General features: G+C 40.8%; 1 protein-coding gene across 1 annotated transcript in view; it reads right to left on the bottom strand.

Annotated features, from left to right (window-relative positions):
• Positions 1-4,389: 4,389 nt before the first annotated feature.
• Positions 4,390-25,810, bottom strand: part of wdr11 (WD repeat domain 11) — a 39,475-nt gene continuing 18,054 nt past the window's right edge. Inside the window, exons 12-29 of the mRNA XM_008327563.2 lie at positions 24,672-24,778; positions 22,541-22,616; positions 21,196-21,304; positions 20,500-20,621; positions 20,037-20,184; positions 18,941-19,047; positions 18,202-18,316; positions 16,758-16,929; positions 15,769-15,877; positions 14,620-14,682; positions 14,277-14,342; positions 12,191-12,377; positions 10,541-10,636; positions 9,664-9,829; positions 8,144-8,241; positions 7,733-7,878; positions 7,170-7,249; positions 4,390-6,174 (exon numbers count right to left, since the gene is read on the bottom strand). Of these exons, the coding sequence (XP_008325785.1) occupies positions 5,990-6,174; positions 7,170-7,249; positions 7,733-7,878; positions 8,144-8,241; positions 9,664-9,829; positions 10,541-10,636; positions 12,191-12,377; positions 14,277-14,342; positions 14,620-14,682; positions 15,769-15,877; positions 16,758-16,929; positions 18,202-18,316; positions 18,941-19,047; positions 20,037-20,184; positions 20,500-20,621; positions 21,196-21,304; positions 22,541-22,616; positions 24,672-24,778 (2,152 nt within the window). The 3' untranslated portion in view covers positions 4,390-5,989. The remainder of the gene's footprint in view (positions 6,175-7,169; positions 7,250-7,732; positions 7,879-8,143; positions 8,242-9,663; positions 9,830-10,540; positions 10,637-12,190; positions 12,378-14,276; positions 14,343-14,619; positions 14,683-15,768; positions 15,878-16,757; positions 16,930-18,201; positions 18,317-18,940; positions 19,048-20,036; positions 20,185-20,499; positions 20,622-21,195; positions 21,305-22,540; positions 22,617-24,671; positions 24,779-25,810) is intronic.

Genomic DNA, 25,810 nt, shown 5'->3' with positions numbered 1-25,810 from the left:
TAGAGAGCTGTGGAAATGAAGACTTAACATTGACCTGAGCTGACTGACTGGATCAGAGAAAAACAAGATTCAACACTTTACTGGTACCATTTGTGGCCATGGGTAGAAAATCAAACGCCATTCAATTCAATGTAGTTTCATTTGTGGATCTAACTGTTACAGAAGCTGATGTCGGCCGTCTGTTCCTTCAGGAGTTGAAGAGTGGCTGAAACTGCAGGCGCAGATCTCCAGACCTCAAGCTTCTGCTTCCCCCTAGTGGACTAATAGTTTCATAGCATATACCAGTGTGACTAATACTAATGACTAATAATAATGCAAAAACTAATGCTAATTCTAATACTAATGCAACAACAATTATAATAATGTTATTATTGGTTCTTTTTCACTTTTTATATAAAATAAAAATAATGGTTACATCATATCCACTACTTCATGGTACTATTCCAGTTTACGTGGCCCTGGGACTGACGGAGTAGAGGATTCTGGTCAGTTCTAATGTACCTAGACATACACATTGGTGTCCTGTTATGAAGAGTAAATGTTGCATTGTACTTGTAATGACATTTTCATGAGAAGAACAGGCAAACGTACAGTCTGACAAACTAGCCACTCTGTGTCTTTGTTTTCTGCGATGCTGCATTCACAGCCTTGTTAAAAATCAACTGATGACTAACAAAGCGCCCACACTCTACGTAGCTGGGTATCGGTACCAGCACACTCTGTTCCAAAGCCACTGAGACAATGTGCTTGTCCCAACTGTCCAAAACCTTATCCCCCATACTGTAAATATGACTAGCTGATGATGAATGGCCATCTCCACTTTACAGTGCAGCGGATGTTTTCCTTTTAAAACCACAGGAAAAAGACTAGGGTCTAGGCCTGGTTTGCATTTGGCAGCAATGCACGTGCTTATCCCCAGGAGTGTAGGCCTGCACGGGCCACAGGAAAACAGGCCACTGCTCTGGAGCCTCCAGTGCCCCCCACAGCCCTGCTCTGACACACAGGCCCAGTGTCCAGCCAGAGGAAACGCTCGATCGTCCGCTTGACTAGAAACAAAACATGCAGTACCACCGGAGAGGCACAGAGTGTCTCCAACGCTCTCCTGTGAGCATTGTTTATCACGAGTGAGACCTCGGTTGGTCTGTACGTACGTGGATGCACTGAGCACGTTCCGATAAACGTGCATGCACACACACAAACACACACACAAAAGCAACAATACAGGAAGCGGGAGAGCTGTAGAACAGGTATCCTTTACATCCTCTCTTGGCTCCCACTGTCCTTTGGTGAAAGGGAATACCATCATCTCCTCAGCCCTGGGCCGGTCTGGCTGCGAGTACTGCAGCTTATAAGAGGCCATTTCCTTTCGCAATCATCCCTGCCTTCCCCTGTTCTAATCTCCCAGAGGACAGTGGCAATTAGCCCAGAGAGGGCCTCACTGTAACAGGGGCAACTGTGGCATCTCTGTCAACTCATGACCAGTCATTCATTCTGAAGAAAAAAAGAAAAAAACATTTAAGAATGAACCAGAGCCATAGTTTGGATTCCACCAATCTTCTCGGGCTCCTGTGCGCCATCATGAGGTTTTCCTCATCCATCATCATCCGACTTGTGGGTTTTTTAAAATACCTCTTTTGTGCATCATGTCTAGTTTTTTTTAAGTTCCTATTATTCAGGTCACGCCCCTATTATTAAGTTCCTATTATTCAGGTCACGCCCCATATAATCTCCACTGTGTCTGTGTTGTTGGAACATAGAGACACACACCTTCAGCCACAAAGGGCCTGAATGTGGCGTCTTTGTCAGCAGTGGTTTGTGGAGAGATCTTTCATCCATGTATTCTTGGCTTGTTGACATAGCAGTGAGGATTTCCTATTAATAATATCAGGAGATAAAAAAGTCTGAGTCCCAGTTTGGATATTTTCCTGGGTGCCCCCCTGTCTGCGCATGTTGCAACCTTGTTTGTGCATCATTTGTCTCTGTCTTCCACACAACAGGGATCCTTCTCTGGGGATTAGTCGTGTAAAACCGGCTACAGCACAGAACACCGCTGTAAATGACAGCAGCAGCTTCATACCCCTGATACAATACGCTCATTGATTCCATTGATGCTTTTGTAAATAGCAGCCGTACCCGCGACATGCACATGGAAACCACAAATGAGCTGTTTCACAGACCTAACAAATATTTCTTTTTTTTTAAAAAAATCCCAAAGTTCGAGTTTGTCATCACATGGTTTCCCTGCAAAGATTCTTTTGTCTCCCTTCCTCGAGCCCCTCTGGTTCCCCTCCAGTTTCTCCTGCTCGTGTCATGTCTAAATGCAAGCAGTGGAAGGAAGGTGAGGTCATGGTCGGCTGAATGTTGTGACATTCACCTGAAAGGAATCTGATAAAGATGAGGGCAACTACACCTTCACCATAAACATCACCTGAAGCGTTCAAGAAGAGACTGAAAAGTCAGGATCAGCCGTGAGACCAAACACCAGCAGGACCTGGACAGGCTCTGGACTGGTTAACAACAGTTATCAGATGGTAACAGTCATGCAGGCTCCTTCCAAATATAAATCAGCTCAGGTGGAGCAAGGGCGACCGTGGTTTGGAAATAAAGAAATGAAATGAAGATTGCAATGAGATGAAACGGGTTGAAAACAGATGAACCCTTCAGACTGTTGAAGTTTTCTTTGGGATCATGAAGGTCAAATACAAGCAAAACAGCAGACACTTGAACTCTTACTGTTGTGGATTAGTCAGGCAGATATTATTATTCTGATCTCTCAGTTTTTGCTCGTTCTCTCGTTGGGGTGCCACAGCTGTGGTCCATCATTCGACACAGAACTCAATGTTAATGAACTCAATTTTTAAACAAACTCATTCCAAGGAAATCGGTGAACTATCCAAAACTGTCAACTCATGTATTTGTGACCCCGTGCTCTCAGCACGGGTCAAAGGGAGAAGAGTTGAATGACAAACTCAGACACACAATTATCCGCGCAAACGCAGCGACCACGTCTAAACCAAACTAATTCCTGTACCTGGGGTGTAAGCTGTCTAAAGAATGCTCTACAGTGTCCTGGGCAGGAGCTGAGACAACAATAGAAGAAGGGGTAATTACAGAGAAAATGATGTATGAACTCAGCGGTAACCTTCGGCGAGAAGAGGGAAAACACACTCCAAAACAGACAGTGGGTTTTCTGTTAAGTAGTACAAACAGGCTGGGACCTGCCTGATCCTGGATAAAGCTATCTGTAAGCAGCACCCGAGAAGACGCTCATGGGAATTGGATGACCTGCTGCACTTCACTGTCTATACCACAGACGCCATAAAGAGGTGGATCTGCCCCTGCTTGCCTTAACGTGGCGTTAGTTATATGTGATTGAGAAGGTACGACATAAAGTACAGAATACTCTTTATTTGGAGCCAAATGTTAATTCTCGCCATATGTAGCGTGAAACAGTGAGGGCCAGTGATTCCCATCTGTTAAAAGAACCAAAGTGCTCGTCATTGCTCTGCTTCCAAACACACTTAATCTTATTGCAGGAAGGGCTACCGAGAGGAGAAAGGCAAGTAGCAGATGGAAACAAGACATCCAGGAAATTAGTTAAGGTTGTGGTGCAACAAGAACATGATTTGGCTCGGCGACTGCCCGTTTTCTTTATGTGGAAGAAAAGCAGAGTTGAACAAAAAAAAGGCCGGGACAAAGCACATATAAGGTGGAAGTGACAATCGTGGCTGTCTGGATGGGAGTTATTATCAGAGCCATTGGGCAAACTGGGTGGTAGCCTGTACGAGCGGTGAGCCCCCGCATACTGATGACCCCGGCCGCAACGGCTGGATTTCTCCGGCAGTTATTCATTAAGCCATTAAAGGAACACAACCGAGTCATTTGTGTGGCCTTACTTGTGTTTGGGCTGTTTTTCTTCGCTCCGTGCTCCGCTTGGTGCCAGAGAGAGGACAGAAGACACAGAAGAAAGGACAATGAATAAATCTGAGGGACAGAAAGGAGTGAAAACCGTTGGAGCTGGGCACGGAGCTGGAGCCAGCTGCTGGCCCGCCCGCTGAACAGGAGAGAACTCAATAATTGCGGAAGCAGCCCGATGAAAACCGCAAGCTGCTGGCCCTCATGCTGAACAGGAGAGAACTAATTAATTGCGGAAGCAGCTCGTGGAAAAGCTGATTCAAGGCTGAGACAGTTTGATAAATGGAAGCACATTCACATTCACTCTCCCTACACTGGAACTGAGAGAGGATAATTACTATGAACACTTGATGTCACAGGTCTTCTCTCAGTCACTGCCGTTAAACAGCAACACAGCCACAGCCACGATGACAACACGGAGGGCCATGAGCGCCCTCGTGTGTCACCACCTGCACACAGCAACAACAGCAAAGGTAATTGTAGTGACTTTATTGCCATCCATACATAGATTTATATACACACACATCTCTTTATCTTTTGAAATATACCGTAGACAAAATAAAATCACCAAGTAAACACAAAACAATAAAAACACTAAGAGACTCCCAAACCATCACAATGTTTTTTTCTTCTTTTTGTCTTTTTACAAAACATAATATCAAGGGACTGCTTCTCACTCGTCTACAACTGTTTTCTTTTAATGATTCACTGCACAATATAACGATGAGTTTATTTTATATTTAATTTGTAGGTGAAAATAAATGTAAATTACCTGAAGTGTAAATTTTAGGGAAAATAAACACTGAATAACCTAAGGGTTTTCAATGATTGAGCAAAACTACTCTACAGCCTCCCACATGCATGGACTGGACTTTTTAGGTGACAAACATTCAACAACATGAAGAACATCACCATTTAATGTTGCTTAATCCTACACATTGCACTTTTACAGGAATGTTTTTTGTAGTTCTGCACAGAAAATCAGCAAATGTGAAACTGAAACTCATCACGACATCTAGGTAGAACAGCACACAGCACCGGGGAATGACTAATGATTATCCACTGAAACCCTATCCTGACTTCATAGGATTCCAGAGTACGTCATTGGAACTATGTGAAACAGATCAACAGGATGGCCTGTAATCCCCCAAAATAGGCCTGGTTGCCATAGAGACAGAGTGCAGGGTAAAATGAAATACAGAAGAAAGAGGGAGAGGGGGGGTCACTAATGTGTTTATGATACTATTTATAGTCCTGCCAATGGAGTTAGTGTCTTAATTTAATTGGGACCAAAATAAGTTAGAAAACAAAGAAAAAGCAGAGCAGCTCTCAACCTGACTGAACTCCATATATTATCGACACAGAAATAATATCAACAAGATAAGATTTTGGTTTTATCTCTGTGCAAACTCAATACTCTATAGAACAGAGGCTAGTACTGCCTGTCAATCTGACGCTGTTGCCGTCCCATAATCAACAAACTGTGGGTTGTGGTGTAGCTGTAGGCTTTGGTCACTAACAGCATCACCGGCTGTGAAGGAAAACATCAGGCCGAATGTTTGTTTGTTTAGTCGTGCAATGTAGTTTAGGTTCAAATAAAAAAAAATAAAAAAGTAATAAAAAACTGGAATTCAATCAGAGAATAACTAGTGGTCATGGGCGTCCATCACAACAGCAGTGCAATTTCAACATCAAACAGTGAATCCACTCAGGAGGAAACTTAATTTGCCACATTTAATCACAGCAGCAAAAAAAGGGAAAAGACACCTGTTGGTCTGCAAGTGTACTACAATAGAAGTATTTTTCTGAGTTCATTAACGGGCTGAATACTACACAGTGATAAAACCATAGCATTGTACTTCATTTGTCTGGAACCTTAAAACGTGTGTTCCTTCTATGGCTGATCCATGTGCACACACTCTCACACACACTCTCTCTCACACACACAGTTCCCAGACAGATGTAGTGACACATGGACACAGAAAACCTCATGTCTCCCCCTAGTGGTGTGTACAGTGGATGTTCTTGACACCTCAGGACAGTGACAAAGGGAATAAACCACCTTTCCTTCAGGTCACTCTTTGCTCCCTCTCTCTGGCTCCTCTTCCGCGGTAACTCCCCCTTCTCCTTGGAACAGCTCCTCCATCAGCTGTTCTCCTGCACTTCCAGCCCGCGACGCCCACAGAGCGGCGCCCTCCCGCAGGCCCAGTGAGCGCAGCAGCCGTGCATAGTCCAAAAATGCAGCCTCAATGAGTTTATGTGCAAATGCAGGTCAAGGAGTGTTATCAGTTAACAAACACAGATTTTACATCTCATACAGTTTAGGAGAGGGGCCTCAAACCCATGTGATCTGGGGGACACAGCTGAGGTAAGAGAGGAAAGATTTTGTCATATTATTTTAACTTAAAGTAAAGTACTCTAAGTATGACTTTCATTAGCATTGAACTGATTTTGTTATTCGTTAGCTTTGACCTGTCTTAAATTGGTGTGAAAATATGTTTTTTATCTAATATATTTGTCTTCCATGATATGTTTCTAAAATTCCGGGGTGTGTGAAAACTGTGTACCACGTGTTGTTTTTGTTTTTGTTCTGCACTATGTTTTTAGGCGTTCCCTTTGAAATACAGTCTGCTGTGGTCAAGTCCCTGTAAATCAATAATGACTCAGTGGCTCTGGGCCAATTCTGACCAGTCAAGTACCTGAAGGGCAAGTGTTGGTACGTGTAAGTGTACGCCCGGTGATTTACAACAACTTCATAGATTTTTTTTTTTCTTTCAGTAGGTGAAGAACTATAAAGTTAATTCCTCACTGTAATGAGAAGTCAATGAGATGACGGCCATTAGGCCACTTTGACTCTGTGTGTTTTTCTTTTAAGCCTTAAACACATTTACAGCTGCCGACAATAAATAAAAACACACCCTGTGATTAACTGTGACAACACACAGACTGAGAGCAGATGCTGAATCTGCTGGTTTCATATAATTGGACACCTGGACGGCAGAGGTACATCTTGACATTGTAGTTTTTTTTTCTTTTTTATGGATTTGAGGCAGAACTGAGCTACATAACAAAAAAGTGACAGTGAAAATCAGGAAAATGTGGAGTGCTGCTCTATCTGCTCCGTTTAATTTGACCTCTGTTGTAATAGTAGCTCTCTGCAATTACACCCCCAATCTGCAGCATGAATGGCCAGAGTTAGCATCAGGGCATAAATTGCCCTCAAGCGTAGAGTCGTTGTTGTACAAAAAGGATATTGGAAGAGTCATTGGCCTCCATCACCCCATACTTCAGACAGGCTTCGACAAAGAGTGCTGCACGATCAAACTGCCTCATGCTGGAAAGGAGATGGAAGGAAGGAGGGAGGGAGGGAGGGAAGGTGAGAGAGAAAGAAAAGGCAGGAGGAGGAGAAGGAGGTGAGTTCATGTCAAACATTAATAAGTATCTGCCTGCTCTGGAAACAAAAATCAAATATCATTTGTAAATCAGATTTATCATGAAACATTCACGGTTTGTAAAATCCAAACATAAGCTGCAGCTTCATTTCCATTGATAGTTTGAAAGTGTTTTTTGGAAAAACAAGAAAATTTTGCACTGTGAAAATACTGTGGAAAAACGAGGAGCAGAAAAATAATTACTGCAGTTATGTGCTGTGGTACAAAAGCAGAAAACATGTTTGTGAATCTGCATATTTATCTGCACACGTCTGTTTGCAGACTCAATTAGAGACAAAAAAATTCAGTCATTTTCATTTCATTTTAGGTAGAAAAAAATAAACACTTTTCCAAGGTTTGTGAAAAATAACTGTTTGAGTTCTCACCTGTGAAGCATCTCTCCCACTCTGTAGAAGCAGCCCAGGGAGAGCAGCACCAGGATGGCTTTGGACTTTTGGTTGACCTGTGGGGAGCACAGATGTTCTGCCCAGCGCTTCAGTACATCTGAGCTCTCTGCTGGGTTCAGACGCACCTGGATTCACATTCAACAAGCAGAGTATGTTAATGTGCAGCTGCTTTTTAGAGATGAACTCTGGCATTAAATGTTATTTATTTACTTTTTTTTTAAATCCACTCTCTCTTCCGTGGAGAAAATATCAAAACTCATGCACAGATTAAGTACGTGCACATTTAGCATCAGCTGCCACACATCTCACATACGCAGCGACTCAGTCAGTGTCCAAACATTAGACAGTGTCTGATGTTTCCGGATGATGGATGATGACATGCTGAGTTACCTTAGCCAGCCAGGCGGCTCGGGTCCACGCTCCGTAGGTCTGCAGGTAGCGGCAAGCATCAGCTGCCTTGTCAATCAAACAGAGCAGCTGCACACCCTCTGAGAACCAACACAGGAGAGAGTGTCAGAGTGACATTACAAAAATGATGGCCTAATACGACCGATGTTGTCTTATTATTTTTTGGTGGTGACTATTTCTGAAAACATCATGAAATAAGTTTTTCTTGAATGTTATTTGAGGAGAAATCACAGGACGAGGACTAAACAACTGGAGCTTTAAGAGAAACACTTATCAGTGTCTCTAATTGGCAAAAAGACTACAATTTGCTTTGGAGCTCTGACTCTGACTCTGGAGAAACAGAAATGGAAAGAGGTCAAGTGGATGGATGAGTTTAGATCGGCCAGGCTCCAGAGTGATGGTCCAATCAGGACAGAAGAGGGGAGGACAAAGTAAAGCATCTGTCAGGCTTCAGACATTACAGTATCTGAGATGGTTTCAGGCAGTTTTACTACATTTTACTGCTCTCTGTTAATTTACCTAAATAGTACAGATGAATAAATGTCTGATTCCATCTAACTGTTATATACTGTTGATTGTAACATTAGAAAAGGTAAAAAAAAAAGAAAATATGGTCACAACATTTTTTGCACTAAATGCTTTAAAGCATGTTTGTTCCTGTACAGTTTCTGACTCCAATCACGTCAGTTTGTCAGACTGCCAGTAGGAGCTCCCAGAGCTGCTGTTCTACAGGTTATTACCAACCTCCCTCATAGATCTTTGTAAAACCAGGAAGAAATCCCATCATGATGTCACCACTAATAAACCAGAGTCGACAGTGTATACAGTCGTGACAAGTAAAGCAATGTCTTATTATACATGAAAATAATAACATTCTGAGCCAAAAGGCCAAAGGTGGTCAAACACACAAACTGCAATAAATTACTTAGAAAATTTCAGGCTCAATTTCAAAACATCGCCATCACCATTTAGGAGCCCGTCCATCTGGACACAGGTGATCATCAGTAAAGGTGATTTAAAGTTGATTATTATGGACTTTTAACAGCGTTACACAGAGTGCTCTGCATTTTAAGGTTCTTGTGATACACCAGCCACCTCACATACAGGTGTGCTGAGAATGAGAAGATGTTTGGCTGACAGAGATATTTTTTGCAGGGCTTTATTAGACAAAATTGTGTTTGCATCAAGATATCAATGTTTTTCAGACTTGTGGCAGAAGTTCTAATTGATTTTTTATTGAAAAAAAAACATTCTTTATTTCTTTTTTCTTCTGAGTCAAAAGATAATTGGAGTGGTTATGGTTCAATGACAGACACAGCGTTCGTTGTGTGTTTGATGAGTCACTTTCCTGCTGCAGGAACTAGTATCAATACCAATAGTGATGTAGTGATGTCACCGTACTGCAACAAATGAACACAGCAGCAACAAAAACATGGGAGTTTGGGATCGAACGAGTCACACATGAGAATATGAACAGAATATCACAACACAAGTACAAATACCTGCTAGCTTCCCATTAGCGATCATGTTGGTGGCCACTAATTTAATGGTGGACTGTGAGGGTCCAGAGGAGGTGATGGTGGTCACTAAACAGGCCTTGAGTGAGTCACAGTAGTAGCTGGGGTTGTCTGCGCTTGTTTCCAACAGTAACTGCACAGCTCTATCAGTCTGAAAGCAACAACAAACACAAACAAGGCACTGTGAAGCTGAAACACAACGTCCAATTTGAAGAAAGAAAATCTGGTCAAATTATCCTTGTTTTTATCCAGTGATGACGATGATGATGATGGCTTAAAATCACTATGGGATCAGGCCTGGCTAATGGAGGACAGAATCTCCGAATACACAGCCTTCTGATTGCTGCCTGTAATTACAGGGGGGAGTTATGACATTGAGAGGTGAGAGGATACAGGCCACAGAGGCTGAGACAGAGAAAACAGAGCACTAACTGTCCATCTTGGTTCATTAGGCTCCGGAGCACCGCTATGGCTCTTTTACAATTATGTACGCAGAACTAAGAGGTGTGAAAATCCATGTGTGGCAAAGAGAGAAGTTAATGAAAGATGAATGTGTAGAACACTATAAAAAGGATGGACCTGTATGGAAAACAAATGAGGAGTTAAAATGTTATACTACGCCAGCCGCAAAGATGTGATGTACACATCATAAAAAAAACAACAACAGTTAAAAACGTCTTTGTAGTACAAGTTGTATCCTTAAAATTCCCATTTTGTGTAGTGGACTTGGACAGGAAAATGACATGTATTCTGTACAAATCAGAAGGAATGCTGAAATATTCATTCTTATTTACCCCCCTGTGCAGTGGACAGTGTTTCGTGGAGAGTATTAAAGCTGTTGGAGAGTTGGTGAAGTACCTACCTGACCCAGCAGGAGGAGCTGGTCAGCACATTTCTTGGTGTGCTCATAGCTGGAGCGCTTCACCTCCTGCAGGTGAACTCGATCCAACTGGAACTTCTGTTGAGCAGAGGGAGGGTGGTGTTAGGGTTATTTCTGTTAGAAATGATGAATAGTTAGAGCGTGTGTTTCCCCCCCTTTGTTGTGTGTGTGTGTATGTGTGTCCGCTGAACAGATTGCACTTGAAAACATAATAACATCTAATAAATATAAATCAAATATTCATGAGATTTCAGCCATTATCTCTCATTCAGCGTCAGCCTCCACTGTCTCCCTGACAGTACATCAAAGGTCTTGGGTTTTACAGTGGAGGATAAAAAATAAATAAATAAAATTACAGATGCTTTAAAACAGCTTCAGTTTGAGAGGAAACTATGGGAGAGATGACACTGAAGTGAATTCTCCAATCAATCCATTCATCACTCTTCACAAGCTATGACATTATTGAGCTCATCTAAAATGAAACTCTTCTGTGTATCAGTTGGCCACATAAATCCTTACAGATACTAATTAGTCCAGTCATTTTACTACTTTGTCTACTCTCTTTTGGTGAGAGAACCAAACCCAATAGAACAACGGGACAGATTCAACTCCTTATTGATCGTCTTATCAATTATTAGTGGGTTAGAAAACAGTATTATATGGATTATGTGCCATTTGATTAACAATAAAAAATAAATTCCTTTTATTCCTAGCAACTGGGTCACTTTTTAAAATGCCTCAAATTTATTAAAACTCTTCATTCTTATATAAACAGAAACTCCTTAAAAGCAGTCTATCTTGGTACCCATGAAACCAAACAAAAAAGTATTGATTGTCTTCACATGCCCAGTGGGGCAATTTGTTTTTTTAATTACCATCCATAGGTTTTCTTTCTGAAGTCAAGTCCAAAGAACTATTCTGAAGCCCAACATAAAAAGACAGTGTACATTGACCACAAAAAAAATAACCTTTTCACTCTCACTGGGGAGGTTTTCAGACGGATGTCTATTCAGTGTGGCTGCCATTCCTTGCAGTGGAATTTGTGAAGACACAGTAGAGGACCAATCAATAGGCGCCTTCTGAAGAAAGTTTTCTAACGAGAGTCTTCTCTTCAGAGAGAGGGATCGATAATTAAAGTTAGAAAAAGAGAGGATTTGGTTTATTGTTTGCAAAGACTTTGGATCTCATTTCAGCTATGTCATCAGCGGGAAGCATCGATTTGAGCAATGATATTGAACAAACACTGAGGGGACTTTTATTTAATGTCCTGGTGGAGGCAGAAAACATTGAAGAGAAAATGTTGAGGGAATCAAATGAAGTGTAGATTGATGTGCTTGATGGGTTTTGACCTCTGTGGCTTAAAAAGCGAGATATTCTCCTGAAGACCAGAGCTTACTGAGACAACAGAGAAGACGCACAATGTCATTAATGTGCAGTGAGAGCAGGATGTTGATTCAGAGGATTAAACAGAGATGAGTTCACCAACGGGGCACCGAATGTCTCTGAATGCCTCTTAAGGGAACTTTTTAAAAAACATCAACAGCTGCGACGGGCATTATTCTCTGCAATCTTTCCTTCCAGTGACAGAAAGGAAGCTGAAAAAGGTCCCCCCTCTCCTCTTGTTTTACTCACCTGGAAGTAAGTGCTCTCACACAGGATGTCATGGCAGATGTCCAGGTGGTTCTGTGGGGTTTGGGTTGCTTCAATTTGGGTCTGACCATCTGCGGTAGAAACACTGAGCTGACGAGCTTGGGCGAACGACTGGAGGTAGTGGGACGCCACTGTCCAGAACTGCAGGTCTGACTCATCCCCAAACAGCCTGTGGTTTAACAAAGCAACATGTTGACTGGTGACAGAGGCGATAACACCGCTGCTGCTGCTGGAGTCTTTATTCAAATGGCACAGTCTGACATAACATGCAGCTTAGTTTTCTAAAGTAATCTTCACACTAATGACCATAGACCCTTTATCTCTCAGCCCACGCACTACCCTGCTCCAACATCAACTGCTGTTCCTTAAGTTGCTTACATCCATCAGCCTGCTTTTAACACGTCTGCCAAGACACACAGCTGTTGCCTAGTTACCTCGCTGCAGTAACTACAGCATTAAAACCCCGGGCCTGGTTAGTTTTCCAGGTTTTTCCTGTGTTTCTCCTCTTGTTATCAGTCTAATCATTAATAATAACAGCAGTGTTCTAAAACTCTGCTCACACTCTTGGTTCAGATTTGTCACTTACTCAAGGGGAATGGAAATTAATACCTTGTTGACATCAGAGTTGCTGACACCAGCTCTGTCAAAATAGCTCTGGTATGAAGGTTATTATTATGTTATTGTATTAGGTTATTACAGAGATATCACAAAACAAAAATGCCATTTTTGGGGGCTTAGAGATTTATAGTTTTTACAGCTACATCTGACAGCTACATCTGACATTGAATTTTCCAAACAAACCGGTTCACGAACAGAATTTTGAACTCAAAATTGTTTTGGCAATTACATGTGCCAATGCAACATATTGTGGTCAATCAGACGCCAATCAAACAAATAACTGTACTTTGTTAGTTTCTGGGTCAGACTGGCCAAAACACTTTTTTAAACTGCCACTAATGTTAAATGATATGACACACCTTTGTGCTTTTTTCAACATAATTGGATTATTTTTTAAATAATTCAAGGAAAACAGTCCCAGAAGTAGGCCAAGTCATGAGAGAATTCATGGAAAAATGCTTCTTTTTTGTAGCGATAACAACACAATGGACGATCAGGAAATATTAATGTTTACTGTCCACAAAAGTAGAGCTAAAACCCCATCAAAAGCTTTTGGTCGATCACTGGCCTGATTAGGCTGCACTTCTGCTGTCAAATATAATGGAAGAAACAAATGCTTGTTGTTGCCTGTCGTTAGAATTTCTTTCACCACTGCTCAACTCTTTCACGGTTTCCCATCAGTCTTTGGTCAAGAAGTGCCTCGAATACTTTTATTCCTATTTCAGTGTGAGGGAGAGTAATAAAAGAGCCAACACTGCAATGTATGTCCACAAACACAAACACACACACACACACTGAGGTTTGAGGTGCTGTATTTGTTGTACACCCTACAGGCTGTTACAGGGGTTAAAAAGGAACCAAGGGGAAAAACAAACACTGGCTGTGAGATTTACTGTAATAGCCTTTTCCATTGGGTTCACCATGGTAAAAAAAAAAGGTGGACAGGTTGATTTCACTAGGGAACCACTAATAGTTACAAGAGGGAGTGAAACTGAGCTTGTGTTTTCAGTTTTTCACAACACTGAACTGTCTTCGTATATGTCTCCAAAACTAGGTGTAATTCTCTAAATCAGAGTAAAACACATGTATTTTTGTTGAATGATGTCAAGTGCATTGTTATGTGTAGCCAGTAAGACCCTGACAGGCAGTGGTGAGGGTGGAGAAGTACGACCATGTCCATTAATGACAAGACATATTTAAAAGATACATTTATTAAGTTCACATTTAAATATAGTTTGGCTGATTTGCTAAGAGTAAGTAGAGTGCATTGTTTCTTGTGAGAAATTACAGATAAATGTGTCAACTTGAAGCAAGATCATCATTGAAGTCTTCTTTCTGACTTCAGGCAAATGATGTTAACAAAATAATTGTGCTGTCAGGGACAAGACAAATTCCCTTAAAGAGTGTTTGCAGACTGCCAATTGTGTGAGTGAACTCTGGGTTGACTCACCTTGAGATCAGGAGACATCGCTGCAAAAGACTCAACTCTGGGTCCTGAAGTACACATTTCATATCACTGCGAAGTAAAACATAATCAGAACACAGAAAAAGACAATCAGTTTCTTAAACATTCCAAGCAGATCGTGGAAATCCTTTTATCTGCTAACCAACAGACAACATGCTCTTTAGGCCAATTGTCTAAATACGAAGCGGAGGAGGGAGCACACAGACAACTGACAAACATTGCAGCAGACGTCTCTGTTGTTTACTGCATTTAAAGTTAAACATTCCTATTCAAAAAAAGGGTGCACATAACCTCTAAAAAACAAAGAATTAGTTTTTTCATAACTCACTTGGACAAGGAGTTGAGCTGCTCCTGGATCAGGCCTTTGATCTCCTCTTTTTCACTGTAGTCTCTGAAACCAAGGAATTAAACTTAGTCAAATTGCTTCTTTCACACCCCCTTCAAGTACTGTAAAACCTGACCTGATATTAATGGGAGGCTGAGAGCCTGCTTGTTAAGAGAGAACCATGTGTAGTGTCAGGCAGTAATAGATGGCTCTATTCCAGCATTTATGCTGAGGTCAGGTAGCACCTTCCCGACTGCTGCTAATAAAGCAGGCTGACTCACAATAAAGCAGTGGTGTGTGGTTAATGAAAAGCAGCAGGGTAACATGGGGCTCTGTTAAGTGGGGCATTCTTACACCAGGACATTAATTAAGGAGGCTGACCTGTAGCTGCCTGAAAAAAATAAAAGTGATAAATATAAAACTTTGGTCAAACTAGTCGTACGTTGACCTGTTTACAAAAGCGTTTTAATGAATACATGGGTGATTTAACACGTGTTGTGCTAGATAAATGAGACAAACGCCTACTGACACATGGTTTATATATTTTTAACCTAAATTACTTATGATCTACCAGCGATCACTTTGTGATCTACAGGTAGATCCCAACCTACTTACTGGGCACTTGTATTGAATCAAGTGCTCACTAATATGATTACCAGGGCATTTTGTTACCATAGTAATGGTATAGTACTAGTACTACTACTACTACTACTAATTATTATTATAAACATGATATATTTCATATTTGTCTCTGCAATACTGTTAATATAAAAATAATTTTGCCAGGACAATAGAACTTTAAATATTTATATGTACCACCCCCTAAATCTTTATTTATTTATTTATTTATTATTATTATTATTTATAATTGCAGAATTGACACTAACAATAGGTCCTAGTGTGGTTAAGTGTTTGTTTTCCATTTCCAGACGGAGCGAAGCGGTCCATAAGCTAAACATTGAAAGTTCCAGAGCATTTTAATTAAAATAGACTGCGCCCACTCGCTGATGCAGACAGTGAGAACATGAATTATTGAAGCTACTGCACTTTTGATGTGCTGCACTACTAACTTTTAGATCGCTTAGGGATAGACATCAAAATGCCCAACGTCACCATTTCAAGCTCGACAAAAAACTCAAAAGTAAGTCTTACACTTGAGTGATGTCCATGGTGAAGGTTCCAGACCAGGGCTGCAAGAGAAGGAAAGCCTTGAGAGTAAGGGCAGCTCTGGGCAGCAGGAGGTACGGACACCACACAGGATCTGAACACAAAAAGACATTTAGGTGAAAAAAACAACTATCACAAAGCCAGTTAAGCAGTGATATTTGGAGGTCACTCATTCATTTAAACGTCATATAACAGGAAAATACATGTATTATTTTTTTCCTAACAAACAAAATTATGCTTACTAAACGAAATGTTATGAAATGAATAAAACCAAAAGTGTTTGAACAAACAATGTAACAGTTCTAGACTAACTAAGTAACTTTCACACATTAGAAATACAGAAATTCAAGTCACCCATGAATTGTCACAGAAATGGCAATAAAACTTCCATGGGGAAAGCTCTAAATCCTCAACCTCTCCAACCCTCAGTCACAGTTCTTTGTAGCTACTGTGGACTTCTGCTTTGTGCTTTAGATCTTTTTGAATCAGGTTTGGAGCAGTGAGGCTGACACTCAGTTCATTTCCACTATCCAGCTTTGATCTGTACTTTGTCTTCATCTTCCCACCTCCCTCCCCTGCACCTCTGACTTTGGGAACCAATGTCTTAAGACATGCAAAGGGGTAGTCATGCATCAGGTTTGTGTGAAAAAGCTGATTGATTCTTCCAGATGTTAGATTGTACATGCCAAAAATGAGCAAGACAAATTTGGCTATTACGGAAAAGAACTTGACGGTATGGCAATGAATCAAAAGGAAGGGCAAGGAGAGTGTGTGTGTGTGTGTGTGTGTGTGTGGGGGGGGGTATACAACACAAAAAAAAATATATATATATATATATATATACACAGTACATATATGTTTCTAAATTAGTTAAATTATTTCTAAATGCTTTACAGCCAATAAAGCTTTAAACCCATTACAACATTTTCTGTTCTCAAGCTTTGTGTGTTATTTCCTAGTGATTCATCTCTCACCAGTAAGGTCTTGTTCATCCATGCGGTAGCTGGCAGACTTCATGGCCATCTCCAGCACCCGGATACAGCCATCGTCAGAGGCCAAAACGACCTTGTCTGACGTGCACCAGTCAATATCTAATATGCGGTAGTTCATGGTTCGACCCATGCGTGTGCTGCTGACCATCTGAACCTACAGGAGACAAAAACCAGGGCTGATTGGTACCAACAGTCACCTGAGAGCTTCATTAGCAGGATCTACAATTACTCTGGGAAAAGGGAATGTGGGAAAAAGTGTAAAGGGTGAAACACAGGAGTACAGGAAGTGGTCACTGAAAGATGGCTGTAACATTCTTGAACTGTAAACGTGCTGACGTGGACATCAGGACATACAACTGAAGACTCGGTGGACTAACTACCTTTCCTCAAAGTGTTCCCAACCCCACTCTGGGAAATTTATACTGCTGTATGGGAGCAGCACCTAGCTGTCAGCAGAGCACTGAAGCATTTCAGAAATCTCTCTTGCACCCCTGCTCCCCCTCTCCTTTTCTTCCCCTCTCCCCTGCTCCATAGCTGTTGCCTGATCCATCTGTTGTCTGCATTTTACGACTGGGGACCAAAAACTAGGCTTTATCTCAGCTCCTGTTACGGCAGCACATCTCTCCATCAAAGAATCAGGGCTCCATTGGGACTATCTCCATCCACCCATACTGCCTTACCCACATTCATCTGTTCTCCAGTTTTAAACTCTATGCCTGTCATGGTGTTAAAAAGGGAAAACTAAACAAAAAACCATTAAAGGAAAAGTTAAAACAGAGAATTCTTGGTTCTATATTTTCTAGATTTTATGTCCCACTGTAGTATAGTTGATTCATTTACAAAAATGGCCTAATTACCATTACCATTATTTCTTCTCTAGTGATTACAAATGTAGATCCCTCTGTTCCTGTTGTTTAGTAACCTCATGTTAGGCATGTAATAGCATTGTGCGTTTACTCTGCTGTCAGTTTTCCTGCAATTAAATTGCTTAAAAAAAACTCAATATAGTGTCATGCTTATACTATCGTATCATTATACGTATCTATCATCAGATTCTTGTAAACACACATCCCTACTTAGCATGTGTACATCTTACATTAAAACATAATGATCTTTAAAAACACCAAAAGATTTATCACATTACTACCGTAGTGTTAAAGGAAGAGAATTACACTAGATTACCTTGGTGATTCAGAGATTACAGTACTGTGAAAACTCATATTTAGCAGAGTAAATCTGTTTTGACTACAGACGGCTACAGCCTAGTTAGCTTTATTTGAGTTCTGCAGTTTGGCACAGAGGTGAGGATTGGTGTAAATTAATAGCATTCTCAAAACACATTCTCTCCTCTTAATTGTTAGAGCCTTTTACTCAGATAACGACATTAAATATAAAACCACCAATGTGCTGGTGCACAGATCGTCACCTCTTTAGTGTCCCAGACTTCTGCCCCGTCCGTGTACATGACCAGAAGTTTCTGGTTGCCCTTTCCTGGTGCAAAGCGGATCTTCTTCACCCAGCCACGATGTGTTGGTATTCCCCTAAAAAAAATGAAAAGAAAAAGTAATTTGGGATAAAAAGAGCTTGCTGGAATTGTACATCGCCAACAGCAATGTAAAGCTATTTATTATTTAGTACTTGATGAGAATAAGTCTCATGATTTGCTGATGCTTTACAATGTTCCGACCCCATTTTCTACAACCCTGCAGCAATTGATTCTGTCATTTTCCTGGTGTTAAGTATAACATGCTTTAATTTATAGTCAACCACACATTCTGATTATGTTTTTTTATCCTTTTTTTTTGACAAAACCTGGAAAATTAGCCTTTACCCTAAGTGATTCATCAAGCTAAAAAACATTACTCTATTTAGCTAAACTGTTAGATGGGTGAAATGGGGCTGAAGTACTAAGCTATGCATGTAGATGTGAGTAAAATGCAGTGCTGTCGATGGCAGGGGACGCTTCACACCTACAGCACCAGTTGCACCAGTGGACAAAGCTCAGACAAGGAATTCAGACAGTGGATTTGTGTTGTGATTTTACTGGGTTTGTTCAGAATTAATGATCCAGTACTGCTTGGGGCAGCAGAGCTGAGGTGTTCAAATTTAGTTGTATATATTTTATTATTTCAAAATAATCACATATTAAACCAATCATTGGTCACCTGGACAAACGAGCTTTCAGATCCCAGAAGTTAAGATTTCCATCAACATCTCCAAGTACCAGGGTGTCACCTTTCCAGGCAATGCAGGCGATACTGCCCATACTGCCCTGCAGCACAGAGAGACACAAAGACTAATTTAATAGAAAAATGGAATAATAAACATTAATTTGTGCAAACCATTAAGATAATTAAATAAAAAACAACAATGAAACAGGAAAAAAAAGTAAATATGGGTTTGGCTTAATTTAAGCAGCCCACGGTCGGCTTTCATTTGGTATAAAAGATGACTAATAGAGTTATGGCAACCTCATAACCATGACCTTCATCACTGAGAGGATTTTTCTATGTTTGTGCAGAACAAAGGCTTTGAAATCCAGAGGTAACTCAAGTGTCTGGGTTCAAGGAAAACATACAGTTTCACAGTTGAAATTGATTAAAAAAATGACTTCAGCAGTTTTAAGAAATATTTCTCAACATTAATAACCAGGAACATCGGTTCAAACCAACAGCTTCTTTTAAAAAGGCAATTCAACAGAGCAACATAACAGTGGACAAATTTGTTACGGGATGTAAAAAATGTAAAGCAACACAATTAAAAGCAAATTCAGAGAAAATGAATAGCTCACAGGAGCAGTTTCCTTAACCCTGAGTCATTGACACACATTGACACACACAGACACACACAGACACACACACTAGCTGATGCAGGTGCAGTTAAACACTTTAAATCATTTTCTCTTGGAGGTTGACAAAGAAGAAATACAGCCGTAGAGCTGAGCTGGACCTTTATATATATATTTTGTTATAAAGCCACCATCTATATAATGCTGAGTATAAGTCCAAGAAAGACAAAACTATTGAAAGCTGTGGCTGAGGAAAACAAGTGATGACTTTTACTTTGAGATTGTTCAGAAGCTGCAACCAAGTAGAATTGTTTCTTTGTGCTGAGTAAAGAAGAACAACACTGCAACAGTGCAGTGTGATGAGACAAACCTGTTTAGGTTTTCTTTGTGACTTAATATTGTGAAGTAATCTTACATACAAAAAACTGAACACAACAATGCTTGGACAGTACAAAGAGTGACATTACACTCACATCAGGGGGAATTCGAGCGCCATCTTTAACTGTGTTGCCCTCTACGGTGATGTGGTAGACTTGTCCGTCGGTGTCAGTGAAAACAAAATGCTCCCTCGCTGAAATGGCCTGACTGGTTTCTGACTTGCTCTCTGCATCCTGCAGAAGACTGTTACAGGCAAACCACAGTGTTAAGCAGATTTTCAAGATGACACAATATTGTTTTAACCCCCAGAGTAAAAAACATCAGGTTCAGTCATAGGATTGGTGGACGTTAGTCATTACAGTCATCCAATGGCTGAAGCTTTGGTACATTTTATCACATAGCTAATGGCCCACAAGTACTGTCATCATGGAAAAACAGAGGCATATATAATTCAACACACATTGTCATTGACACCTAGTCTGATATAGTAACGTTCTAAAACAGACTGGGTTTAAGAAGAGCCTCCAGTATTATAGTCATGGTGGTTTTAATGCTGACCTGATGACTGATGATTCAACACTACTCTGCTCGGGGTCTGAGACCGTCTGCCGAGCCATGGCTTCCCTTGCTGCCATTTGCTTCTTCTTCAGACTCTTCAGGTTGTGGGATGGTGACCACTCCTGTTTACACAGACACACACGGGGCTGACATTACCCACTGCTAATGGAGCAGATTCAATCACATTTGCTAACCTAACACACCTTCATACAGACAGATGGCACGGAGAGAAATTGATTTGCATTTACAGCAGATGATTGGAGAAATGAAAGGAGAGTGCACGCGCCGTTTCCCTCCAAATCCTAAATGGCCCCAACACTATGGCTAGACTGGTTAACTCAAGGTTGTAATCAATATGGAAATGAGGCAGCATGTATTATTAAGGTTACTGGCATTTTTATACAGCTTGTGCAGGATTTTACTGCCCCGCTGTGAAGTTTGCCTGACATAACTCTTTTTTTATGAGTATTCCTCTGGTCTAATGAAGCAACTGTTCTTTGCTGAGCTTGGGGAAAAAATCAAGACCAATCTTTCTAATGGTGCACAGAAAAGAGGTCAACAGATAAAAGACACAATTAGAAAAGTGAAAAAGTTGTCACCCTCCATGCTGTGTCTGGGTGAAACACTTCTGTAAATTCGGTGATATGCAGGTGTGGAGAGACATTTAGATTATTGGGAGTAATGAATTAACTGTACCAGAGCAGTAACTGTGGGGAAGTTCTTTGCCATCTCCCGCAGGAGTGTCCCCGTTCTGATGTCCCAGAGCTCCAGGGGTTTGTCTCTGAAGACCACCACCAGATACTGTCTGCAGATGGACAAAACAAAAAACTCATCTTAGATCAGTGTTTTACAGTTTTTGCATCACATACTGTAAACATAATTACTATTTTATATCATGCCTAGCGATGGCTCAATCCGATACTCAGGATTGTTATGGTCAAAATTTCAGGATCAAACAACGATCCAACACCTAAGCCCAAAAGCTCAACTTAACTTTGTGCAAAATGCCATAAACAAGGACACTATCACCGCCTTCGCCATGCTGGAGGAGAAAAGAAGGTATTGGAACGATATCGGTATCGGCAGACACTCCAAGTTACAGTGTCAGTATCTGACATGAAAAAGTTGTATCGATCATCCCTAATTGTGCTCTTTCATTTTTATTCATATATACACTGTATGGAGAATATATACTTTGTTTAGGGGAGTAATGACCAGAATGAAATAGTATGCAAACTAGTGAAACAAACAAACAAACAAAAAAAACAAAAACATAAAGAAATAAAACTTTTTATTCTTTTTATGGGGCAGGTACCAAATGAGCCATGGCCCTGTACTGGTCCACAAATATGAAAGTGAAATGGCGTGGAACACATTAGTGTTTCTGCAACTGAAATTTTGAAATGAGGACGAAGATACTTCAGAAAACGTGGCTGAAAAAGTGATGACTATCAAACGACTGCATTTATCAGCAGAAATGGTGGAAAACTGTTCACTTGGGTGATTATGTGTATAGATTCTATCTTGGAATGTTTTTAATTTTTTGAAATTGTTTATCCTGTGTATCCCACACGTCTCTAAATAATGTAGGATGTTTGTTTAAACAGTGTGTTAAATTGTCCCTGCTCTGTATAGGTTAATCTAAGCTTCTATAATACTTAAAAAGGAGAAATGTATTTTCTCTCATTAGCGCTTAAAAATAAATATCACATCCTGTTTAAAATGTGGCAATCACAGATGAATTGAAACCCAACTAAAAATACACAAAGAAAATTCTTGTGAAGTGAAAATGATTTTGCTGTAACATTTAGTATTTGTTATTTTAGAATTTTATTCCAGGATTAAAATAGACGAACAGGGCTGAATGAAGGTAAGTGGGAGAAAGGGTGAGGTGGCTGCAGGCGAAAAGACTGTGTGGGTGTACATTTTTTATATGGTGTGAATTTATTGATGGTGTTAGCATGTTGCCAAGGTAAAAGTATAAGATATGTGTGAAGGTGGTGTTTTTGTTTGCTGGTAGTGGTAGAAACAGGCGACTCACTTGAGGTGGGACACTTTAATCATCTCAATAGGTGGCTCATCATTCCCCCTCTCACCTCTGAATGCAAAGCACCTGCCTGGAAAACAGAACAGACAAAGATGGAGGGAGACAGAGAAAAGGAGGGGGAGGGACAGATGGGAGTAGTGGGGTGTGCAGTGATGGAAGTGTCTTTCTTTAAACCTGCAGAAAGACTGATCTACTTGAGTTGAGATGCATCCAGATTTCCTCATTTTATTTTATCACAGCAGAAAAAAAACCACAGCACCACCTGCTCTGAACCCTGCTATTCATTCCCAGCTCGCCAAGCAGTACGGCAAGTAATATGCAAAATCTCAAGGTGCCCCTTTAAACAAAACAAGAACGTCCTTCAGATGCATCGTATCATGTTTGCCTCAGGAAGTGCTGATCTGCGTTTGTGCTGCACACATTTAAGTTTCCAAGTAAGAGCCGTATGATGGATTGGGAAACAGCAGCACCCTTTCCTCCATTTTTCTTTTTGTGTTGCTGCACTCATACACAGTGAAAGTACTGTAGGTGTGTGTCCTGATTACAGTGACAAGTGACAATCATGGTAATAAGCTGTCCAGCCTCTTCATCAAGACATTCCAAACTGCTTCAGCCTGTGAGGTGACTCAACATGCAGCCTGTTGAATCAGGAGTTAGTCTTATCACTTGTCAGTGGGAAACACTTCAGACTGAGAGGAGATTCAGATACTCTTTAGTTTTGACTGAAAGTTTAGTCAACTACGTCACCCTCTCTGTTGTTATTATCTGAGTTGAGATATAAACCAGATTCCTTTCCAATGTTTCAAAACCACAGTACATATATATTTTACTACCCTGACAGAGTGAAAACTGTGTCAAAAGCACAAAGATAAAATGTTTTGTGCACATGAAAATGCTCACTCAAAATACACATATTTTCCAAGGCACATTACAAGACATTTGAGCACACCTCTGGTCTATCCCAATATATTTCATTTCCTCTTTAAAGCTACATGGAGATACTTAGTTATTATCCAGATTTAGAACGACACTCTTCAAAGATGTCATTTAAATCTGCAGGGAAAAGAAAACTATAACTGCAGATCAGTGGTGGAACGTTCCAGTGTGTGTAACAAAGCCTGTTGCTGTGGGCTGTTAACTTTGATGGCTCCTGTGATTACAAGACTCTCTTAAAAAGTTACTTACGCTTGCCTTGAATGCAAATGGTATAAAGGCTAAGTGACCAAATTATTGGTGCAGAAGTAGAATTCATACATGTATTAACAAGTTTTAACACATGGAAAAATGCTAATACACAGGTTGCTTTTTGCGTACACTGTGGGGAAAAAGTAAATCTCAGAGTCAGGCATGAGGGGCATCAACTTCAGGTGAGAGGCCTGGCTTGGGTCAAACCACCCACAGCCACAATGAGTACAGGTCAGTAAGTCTACAGCTGACAGGCACAATCTACAGTTGTATCCAGTGCCAGGTCATTTTCCAATTTCCCTAAAAAGAGAACAACTGTGTGTTTCTAATCCTTGGAGGAGGTAGAACACATTCCTGTTGGTGCACTCGACTCATCAAGGGGGCTCAGTTAAAGTGTAAGTCACTCTGCAGGAGAGACTCGATAGAATCCCATTTTCAGAGTCTGGCATCCCTGGGTGGTACCATACCATAAAGAGTTCTTTAAGGTCTTTTCTTTTTTAGCAATCCAGCTGCACTGTCTTTAAAAAACCCTTTCATTTTGCCTTTTCTTTACTTATTGCATTGACTTAAATCCAACAGCTCTCACTCATCAAGTGTGTGATTCAAGATAACCTGTGAAATCAGAACTGTTACTTAGCAGCTTTAAAGTGTTCCATCATAAACAATTCCCTCTTTTTATTTTGCCTTTTGACTAGTAACCCCTGTGCTGACAAACAACAATGTTTCCTATGCCAAAGGAAACACATAGAGAGTTAAAAGGAAAACTGTATCACAGAGGCTCCGGAGTTGTGTGTGTGTGAATTATTTATTTAATTTCCTTGTTGTTTATTCTGCAGAGCCCACGGTGAAACATAAGGACAACAACAAAATGCTGCAACCTTCAAGCACAAGCGATCTTGTGTAATTGTATGTGTGTGTACAAATGTAAGGATGGCCTTACCAGTGGGCAGGTCAACATACTGCAGTTCATTTCGCACCAAGCCCATGTTATTGGGGGACGAAGTGGCAAAAGACAGGAAGCTGGTGAGACTCACCCATTCAATCCCCCTGGAGAGTAAAGACACACACAGACAGATGTACTCATAAATTCACATTCTGACACTTTTTTGCTAGATGTCGGTGACAGTAAATTTGACAAAGTCCCTTCAACGCATGATAGCCATGGTGAATCTGAAACTTTTTATAGGGTGTTGTAAAAATGGTGGAAAATCCTGTGAGCGAATGGGAGATATTAAAGTTCTTTGAAAATTGGGCACAGCTCAGGGACCACACACACATTTGGCTGTAATGAGATGGTAAATAGCCACATGATTAATTAGTCCATTTCCCCACTAAATGTAAATGAGATGCTAAACAGCCAGTTCTCTTTTGGCATGGCAGTGCGCGGGCTAGAACGGCTGGAATCATTTCCATAAGCACCTCTGCTTTTCTCACCACACAGAACACGCAGCTTAGATCTTGACGCCGTATGCTCTATGTCATCACTGCACTAGAAATAGCAGAGAACACAGTCTTCAGAGGAACATCTGATGTATGTGATAAAAGTGTGGTTGAGGGTGTTCATGTCTCAGTTACTGCTAATCTTTTATCTTTGTTGTCTACTTAATGACTGCATATTTAGAGCTAGTATTTCTTAACATACACAGCTAAATATTTGGTGACAAAATTATTTTTCAACGCATTGTGTGTGTGTTTGCGTGCGTGGGGAGGGATTCAAGGGGAGTAGGGGTTAGATATGAAATGCCTCATTTATTCCAAAGCTTGAGTAGCATTGAGTGATAGATGACAGGCCCTGGAGAGCATGGCTGTTGCATGTCATGTCTGCAGAACAAATCCATCGTGACACTGGGAGTGAGGCAGAGAGATCATTACCTAATCACTGCCTATAAACGAGAGGCGCATGCACGGGCAGCGCTATTGCAAGGCATTTCATGTGTCTCATGCTCTCGCACAGCTCATTAAAGTCTGTTGCAGTTTCACATTCGTGAACATCAACTTCTTTCATTAAGGAAAGCCAGGCTTCTCCTGCACAAATAGCATTTGCTTCCAATCAATCTCCTAACAACATTACTTGATTCA

This window comes from Cynoglossus semilaevis, chromosome 15, assembly GCF_000523025.1.
Source record: "Cynoglossus semilaevis isolate Cse_v1.0 chromosome 15, Cse_v1.0, whole genome shotgun sequence".
In the NCBI taxonomy this organism is placed as follows: Eukaryota; Metazoa; Chordata; class Actinopteri; order Pleuronectiformes; family Cynoglossidae; genus Cynoglossus; species Cynoglossus semilaevis.
Note: the sequence above shows the minus strand (reverse complement) of the source record. Positions and strands in the feature narration are given on the sequence as shown.